Source organism: Dioscorea cayenensis, chromosome 17 (genome assembly GCF_009730915.1).
Source record: "Dioscorea cayenensis subsp. rotundata cultivar TDr96_F1 chromosome 17, TDr96_F1_v2_PseudoChromosome.rev07_lg8_w22 25.fasta, whole genome shotgun sequence".
NCBI classification, from domain to species: domain Eukaryota; kingdom Viridiplantae; phylum Streptophyta; class Magnoliopsida; order Dioscoreales; family Dioscoreaceae; genus Dioscorea; species Dioscorea cayenensis.
Genome location: NC_052487.1, coordinates 15,073,107 through 15,081,552, shown reverse-complemented (window position 1 = coordinate 15,081,552; position 8,446 = coordinate 15,073,107). Strand labels below are relative to the sequence as shown.

At 36.7% G+C, this 8,446-nt stretch overlaps 1 protein-coding gene across 1 annotated transcript; it reads left to right on the top strand.

The window, feature by feature from the left end:
* The first annotated feature begins 260 nt into the window (after window positions 1–260).
* LOC120280313 lies at window positions 261–7,848 on the top strand. Its single transcript, XM_039287102.1, has 5 exons — window positions 261–3,464; window positions 3,870–4,486; window positions 4,676–4,888; window positions 7,061–7,275; window positions 7,422–7,848. Exons 1-5 carry the CDS (start codon window positions 395–397, stop codon window positions 7,456–7,458), a joined length of 4,152 nt encoding a protein of 1,383 aa, XP_039143036.1. The 5' UTR covers window positions 261–394; the 3' UTR covers window positions 7,459–7,848.
* Window positions 7,849–8,446: the final 598 nt, after the last annotated feature.

Genomic DNA, 8,446 nt, shown 5'->3' with positions numbered 1-8,446 from the left:
AGGAGAAGTTGATTAGGACTAGGAGAGAGATGTAAGAATAGGGACATCACGGGGGAATATTGCATTACTTGTTTTTTTTAGTAAGAAGGTGCTACAAGGAAAAGGTACACAAGAAAGTGGTATACTGTTATCATTTTTCTTTGTTGATAAGAAAGTGGGATGCTACAGTTATCATTTTTTCTATTGGGAGAAGGCCATACACTTATTTTATTAAAAATATGTTTTTAAAAAATTTTAAAAATATGTTAACATCCCAAAATAAGAATGCAATTTTATCCTTCGACTTTTGGGATTTTGCTGGGGTTTTAGCATCCTTCTCGCCTTCGCACTAGAAATGGTTGCCCTTCTTTCTCCATGAAAATCCTCTTCCCTCTTTAAACCATTTTCTCTGTTCATGGCTCTATACAGCGCCTCATTCCTCAAGAACACCAACTTCTTCTGCAAGTTCTCACCTCCCACACCTCGAGATTGCTTTCTCCGCGAGAATTCATCCGCAAAAAGCTCGCACCAATCGATTTCATTCATCAAAATCCAGTCTTGGAGGCATCATGCTATTCGCCGGGGTGGATTCCTGCCAGTTTGCGCTGGCCGTCTTCGGCGATCATCGAGGCGGCGGAACTCGCTTCGGGAGAAGCTCATCAGTTCAGGACAAGCCCAGGTGCGTGAATTGTCTGAAATCCCGATCCTTGATTCCAACTCGCATAGCTCTGATCACACAATTGTTGGAACAAATTCCATGGGTTTGAGTTCTGATTTTGATGATACAAGTGAAAGAGTTGTTGAATCCATAGGCATCAGCTCTAAAAATGTTGAATTTTCCGGAAGTGATTCTGCTCTTTGGGATAGATTAGAGAATTGGGTGGAATTATACAAGAAGGATTCGGAGTTTTGGGGGATTGGTTCAGGTTCAATTTTTACTGTTTACCAGGATTACGAAGGCAATGTCTTGCGGGTTTCAATCAATGAGGATGAGATCAGTAGAAGGGACCAGGTTCAGGCATGGTCTTTTGAAGAGAAAGAAGGAGTGAAAAAGTTTTCGGATTTGAAGTCGAAGATAGCTCATGCTAAGTTCATTGCAAAAGAGATTGAAAGTGGTGCATATCGTATTCCAAAGAATAGTTCCATTGCTAAGTTTATAGTTGCAGGGAAACAGACATCTTCGATTGATGGGATTCGCTCCGTTCCCCTTCAGGTCAAGCCCCTTTTGAAGCTCTTCCCTCGGGTTGGACTCACAGTTCTTTGTTGTTCTTCTGTTCTGTGGGTTGTGACTACGTTTTTTGTTAAGAAGATTGAAAACGTGGAACTGTCTTCTAAGGAGATTGAGATGTTGAGGAGAAAGAAGAAAGCGAGGATGGAGGAGGAAGTAAAGAAGAGCAATGTAGAAGTTCTTCAGGATGTTCAAAAGTTGCCCGTTGGTCCATTTGATAAAAGGCCACAGTTGGATAGGGGTGAATTGAGGCAGAACATCATGCAAGCCAAGAAATTGAGAGAGAATGTCACCTTATCAGCATCATCTAGTGATTTTGGTGTTCTAGATCCAGAATTTGACAGGAAAGTTAGGGAGATTCAAGAAATGGCAAAGCAGGCTCGAGAAGTGGAAAGACAAGAGCATGCTCAGTTTGATGAGAAAGGTGATGGAGATGGCATATCTGTTATTCCAGGAGTCAGCAAAGGGCTGAATGGATCTAGAATTGCTTCAGCTGAAATTAAATCAAGAGATGAAGCACATAAAGGTCCTCCAACCAGCACCTGTTCATTAATAGACGGTGCAAAGAATAAGAGCATGCCAGCACCTTTGGACAGGAAGGAAGTGTTGGTAGAACACAATTTGAGATCTATTGAAAATGCTCCTGCTACATCAGGAATTGCAAAATCTTCAAAAGAAATTACAGACAATATAAATGCCGAAAAGACTGCTCTTGGTGTAAATAAGACTTTGAGTGAGGAAGTTTTCAGGAATAAAGAAATTGAACAGAACAAGATGGAGAGTCACATTTTGTCAGACAGAGCAACCAACAGCGTACCAACTGATGCTTTTAGTGGAGTTCTTGGTAGAAACAAACCAAAAATCATAAGTTCAGTCATGGAAGCTAGGAAATATCTTGCCAAAAAACGTACAAGCACAGTAAATAATATGCAAGCTGACCAAGTTTTTCAAGTGAAGAGGGTACCAGGAGTTACTGATGTTGAAAATGGCGCTCACGCTAACACACCTAATGAAGAGAAAATTCAGAACCAAAGTTTTAGTGCCAAAGTGGCTGACTTCTCACACATGAATAAACCGCCTGACAATTCATGTGCAAATGCTGTTGTTGAAATGAGACATATTGATAATGTTGCAAAATCTAAATTAAATGAAGGCTCCATTGGATTTACCAAGTTACCTGATAGTATTGATGGTTTTAGGATGACACAAGAAAAGTATTTGAACAACCATGATGAAATCCAAGATGATAAATCAGGAGAAATCTTGAGTTTTAATGGATCTTTGCGAAAGGATAATGCTGAAAACACCAATCCTCTGGCCAATTCTAGAGATTTGGGATTTGAAAAGTTGAATAATGAGCATAAAGTTACAAATAAAATTGCAACGGTTTGTTCCAATTGCACTTCTGATGGCACTCACACTTCAGAATCTCATAAGATTTCTTTGGGCGAATCTTGTTTGAATGTTGGTTTCCCCAGTGCAGAGTCTTACAATAATGATGGTCAGTCTCCTTCACAGGAATTCAATAATGCCAAAGATAACAATGATTCAATGGCAGGATCAAACTTTGAAAAGCATAAACATGATATTTATGCTTCTGACATTAGAACTGATGACACAGTCAGCACTGATGGATCCAGTGTCACTGATGCTCAAAAGGTCAGTATGAAGAATAAGACAACTGAACTTTACGATGGACAGATTGTCCCTGATGTTAAATTAGATGATCCTAGTGTTGGGAACCCATTTTCCGGTAATGGCTCATTTGATTATTCCAACGTTGCTCATGACCTAGGAGATCTTTCTAGGTCCAAAACAAGCTTCATCCAGGATTCTGTCAGGGTCAACTGTGATACTGAGGCAAAACCCGCCATAGATGAAAAAACATGGCTTGAAAAAAATTTTCATGAATTTGATCCTATAGTCAAGAAGATTGGAGTTGGTTTTAGAGAAAACTACATGATGGCAAAGGAGAAGACACAAGATATGCCCTGTTTAAGTGCTGAGATTAGTGAGCTTGGGTTAACAGAAGGTGATGAGGAACTTGAATGGATGAATGATGAGAAACTTCGGGACATTGTGTTCCGAGTTCGTGAAAACGAATTGTCCGGGCATGATCCCTTTCACTTGATGGATGCTAATGATAAGCAAGCCTTCTTTGAGGGTCTTGAACGTAAAGCTGAGAAGGTGAATAAAAAGTTGGTGGGTTTGCATGAGTGGATCCATTCAAGGGTTGAAAATCTTGACTATGGAGCAGGTGATTCTCTTCTTGTAATTTCTGGTTGTCTTCAGTCTTGATATGTGAAAATTAGAAAAGTTTTTTCTTATTGAGTTCTTTTATTCTATTCAACTCTTAGTGGTGGTATGCTATCACAGCTCATAGGAACATTTTTGTTGCAATTTCTGGTTGTCTTGAGTCTTGATATGTGAAAATTAGAGAAGTTTATTCTTATTGAGATCTTCTATTTTATTCATTGATAAAATGCATAGGGACATTTTTGTTGCAATTTCTGGCTGTCTTGAGTCTTGATATGTGAAAATTAGAAAAGTTTATTCTTATTGAGATCTTCTATTTTATTCATTGACAAAATGCATAGGGACATTTTTGTTGCAGGAAATGACTTTCTATCTTTCTTTATTTGTTTGTTCTGCATTTCTACAGATGGTATCAGCTTGGATGACCCACCTGAAAAAATAATTCCTCGATGGAAAGGTCCATCATTTGATAAAACTCCTGAAGTTTTGAACAATTCAGCACTAAAAAGGAGCACATTCCTTGCTGGAAAAGTGGGTGCCTCTGAAGCTCTTGAGGATACTTCAGCCAGTAGTCTTCAACAACAGAAAACATTGAACTCTAGTAATTCTCCTCTCTCTCCAGGAAATGGTGGAAATTACAAGGCACGAACACTAATAGAAAGCAGTGACGGTTCTAGCAGAATAGGCAGAAAAGAGGGGAAAGAGCATTGGGAGCACACAAAAAAGTGGTCTCAAGATTTCCTAGATGTTTATAATTCACAGACTGATCCAGAGATAAAATCTATTATGAGAGATATGGGTAAAGATCTTGACAGATGGCTTACAGAAAAAGACAGACAGGATGTAGCTGATTTGGTTAGAAGATTATCTAATAGGAAGCGCAAATTTATTGAAAAGAAAATAGATAAGCTTAAAAGAGAAATGCAAATGTTTGGGCCTCAAGCAGTTGTAAGCAAGTACAGAGAATATTCTGATGAAAAAGAAGAAGATAACTTGTGGTGGTTAGATCTTCGTTCTGTACTGGTAATATTCTGATATATCCCATTCATAGGATAACTTTCATTATTTGATCTTGTTCCATTCAACTACATTTATCGACCTCCAGTATTGCACTTTCTGGATTTAACTTTTCTAAGCTTTTTCTTATCATTCCCTAAGCATATGGTTACTAACATACAACAATTGTAATGTTGGATATTTCATTGCACACAGTGCATTGAACTTTACACAGTTGAAGATGGTGGTAATCCAAGAGTGGGATTTTATTCATTGGAGATGGCTGCGGATCTGGAATTGGACCCCAAGCAATATCATGTCATTGCTTTTGAGGATCCAGGAGATGCAAAGAATTTCTGCTACATTATACAGGCTCACATGGATATGCTTGGAAGTGGCAAAGCTTTTGTTATAGCCAGACCTCCAAAGGTAAACTTTTTTTTAACAGTTTATATAAGCAGAATATGACTAACTTCTGAATACTTTATTGGTCAATCCATTTTAGTTAATCTTAAAATTGCATTAGATGGGTTGTTATAAACATAAACCTATCTAAAGGGCATTTTGATGGTTGGAAGCGCTAGATTTACAAACCAAAAATAAAAAAGGAAAACAGAAATTCCTTGTTGGTTCGAGGAAAGAGAAAAAAAATAATAAAGGAATGCAGAGATTTGAGAATTAAATGTGTGCCATCATACTTGAAGTACCTTTGGTTTGACTTCCAAGGATATCTGTTTCTCTTGTTCGTTACTTCTTGAGATGTGTAAATGGGCTTAGGGGCATCTGACCTGAACTCATTACCACGTAGACATCTAATTGTTGGAGTGGCATTGTTAACAAGTTTGTAACTTGGTAACCTTTAGCTATTGGGGATTCGAACATAATGATTAACTGAGAGTGGATTTTGCTTCAAGCCTTCAACTAATGGGTGTGACTGAATATTTTGAGTAGAGGATAGGTAGATTGTTCCACTCTTTTAGAACTGCTGACATCAATTGTAAATACATGTTTGATCCCTTTTGAAGGGTTTTACCTCTACATGTATTACCTCATGACTGCTGCCTCTTCAAACTTTGCCATGTTATCCTTCTCAATCATATAACTAATTACTTTGTTTAACTCCAACGTGGCCTCCAAGTCACCATGGGGGGTGCTTGGTAGGGGAATATAAAATGTGTGGATCTTTTCAAATATTCGGTTGATGGGAAAATTTTTCTGATTTGACCAAATTTTGACTTAATTAGTACTAATCAAAATTAAATATTTTTAATTAAAAATTTACTTATATCAATCATAATAAAATATTATTTCTAAATATATTCATTTAAATAATGAAATAATCTAAAAAATTTATTATATGTTTAGTTGTGAGGGCTTGAGCTTAAACCCCAACTAAATAGGGTGCAAGTGTTCCCCTGCAGTTTTGTATTTTCCCAGTAGATTTTACTATTATTTACTGTGATAATTACCTTTTACCGTTTCAATATAACTGACAAAATTTCATAATTAAATATTACATTGTGGAAATATTTCCCTCTGGCAATTATTTCGAAGTCACTGTCAATGTTTTTCTTCTTTACATCAAATTTTTTTTTCTTCGTTTGTTCCTGAATTTAATATCACCTTCCCATGTCTCTTAAATATTTTTCTTTTTGTTAATTCTATATTTCAATGCAATATTTCTCAATTGTCTGTAATATTTCTCTTTATGTTTCATATTTCCATGTCTGTTTTAATTTTGTGATATTGACAATGGGGCAAAGAACTAAAAGGGAAATGATTCAAATTTCAGAGACTTTTTTCTAAATCCAGAAAACCTGTAACTTTCAAAATTTCTGTTTTGGATTTTTTATTACTTTACCTCTTTCTTTCGACAAGCTTTATATTTCTTTTTGGTGAAATTTATTTGCTCAGTTTCTTTTTTTATTTCAATGTCCAACCTTATAAACAACTTTGATTAAGCACTGACGAGTCCATAACAGAACATATTTTGGTCAAGCTGGTTGGAACTATCTTTCAATGATGTATAATTTTGATTATTAGTTAACTGTAGACATGCATTTACATATGCCTGCTGGACAGCAATTATTCTTAATGGTGGAGTGATGGTCGAAAATTTTCTGGCCTTGGTAAACAGTGTCACTCAATTTTGAGATCTCTGATAATAAATGGCATTGTAATATTTAGGTATCTTTACAACGGTCAGCTTTCAAATATTATCTGATTCAAACGTCCTGATAGCTCACCAAGTATACTTATGTGTTGTCACTCAATTTTGAGATCTCTGATAATAAATGGCATTGTAATATTTAGGTATCTTTACAACGGTCAGCTTTCAAATATTATCTGATTCAAACGTCCTGATAGCTCACCAAGTATACTTATGTGTTGGTGATACTAAACACCCAAAACTTTGCATCACAATAATCTTCTTTGTAGGTGCTGCTTAATTGTTCCAAATCGAAGAACATTGTTCCAATATAATAATTCTTCATGCATACCATATTTTACATGCTTTACTCAGGGGCCTATTTAGATAGGATTTGCAAAGCTTAAAACTTTTACGTCCCTCTTCTATATTTTACTACTTCTGCTTCACAGGATGCATTCCGGGATGCGAAGGCTGACGGGTTTAATGTTACTGTGATTCGGAAAGGGGAAATAAAACTTAATGTTGACCAAACATTGGAAGAAGTAGAAGAGGAAATAACTGAGATTGGAAGCAAATTTTACCATGACAAGATCATGCGTGAACGTGGAGTTGATATTCGCTCATTACTGAAAGGTGTGATCAATGCCGAAAAATCTAGCAAGAGGTAGTGCCATTTATTTAACTTGTGTTATTACAAGTTTCTAGACTTCCTGATTATAGTTTTTCCATCTTTCTGCGTTATGAGCGTGCAACATGAGCGATGGTATAGCAATTATATGTTAACTGAAACTGAGCAACCTTTTAATGCAGGTCTAAAAAGGTGTTAAAAAAGCCAACAAAGAACTAATGGCCTACTCAGAGTGAGAAAGAATCCATGAGCTATATTTTCATTCTTCTTGGTCTCTGTAGCTGTGTTATAGGTTGATTTTTGGTTATTCCTTTGGTTCATGTGATTTCATGCCCGAGGAAACGGTGAACTGCGACTGAATTTTATTACCACATGGATTCTTGCTTTCCCTGCTCGAGTGAATATGTTGCTGGAGTCAATTGAAGATCGTATTGGTGATTAGGCATGATTCTTTTCTGTTTGGAGAAAAAAATCAGGGTTGAAGCAATTTCTTGTGTTTGGATTGTGGGGATTCTGCAAAAGAAATAAAAACTACTGGGAGAAGTTTGTTTAGGAGAAGGGTGAAAATTTAATATTTACACGGAAGATACAATACTAATTATTTGGTTCTTTCACATAATTTTTATTTTTTTATTTTTATTATTATTATGTGTGTGTGTGTGTGTGTTTGGGGGCGACAGGGAAGGGATTGACATGACATTGTGGGTAAAAATGCATGTTGAATTCAGTGTTTACAAGCAAATGAATAAGAATAAGGAGCATCAGAAGTAGAGAAAGAAAAAGGAAAACATACATGAATGTGGCTGACAATGAAAACTTCCAACCGACGCCACAGGCTTTTAAGTATATTAGTCCATTTGGATTCACTCATGAATAAAAAATTGCTTGACTTAATGTATTTTTAAAGCACTTTTTTTAATAAGTGCTACAATGATTTTATGTTTGCATACTAAGTATTGAAGTGTTGCTAACATTAATTCAAGCAATTGTGGCTTTCTTTTAGGTGTTTGGTTGTGTATATGGAAGTGCTTCTAGAATATGAAATTATTATACCAACGACCTTTGGGTCTATTGGTACACGGGTCGCCGATAGAGCTCTCACCGAGTGGTGAGAGTTCGATTCTCGGTTGAGGGCACATTTCTGGGAGTTGTGAATAGTGGTTGTGTATGGGTGGTTCCAGCGCCCACGTGAGCGCGGCCCCATCCC

What these genes read in the sequence shown, in the direction of transcription:
- LOC120280313 (XM_039287102.1), top strand. Translation starts at nt 395, where the DNA reads ATGGCTCTATACAGCGCCTCATTCCTCAAGAACACCAACTTCTTCTGC. An exon ending in AAATCTTGACTATGGAGCAG is followed by an intron (nt 3,465 to 3,869) that starts GTGATTCTCTTC and finishes GCATTTCTACAG; the next exon opens with ATGGTATCAGCTTGGATGAC. An exon ending in TTATAGCCAGACCTCCAAAG is followed by an intron (nt 4,889 to 7,060) that starts GTAAACTTTTTT and finishes TCTGCTTCACAG; the next exon opens with GATGCATTCCGGGATGCGAA.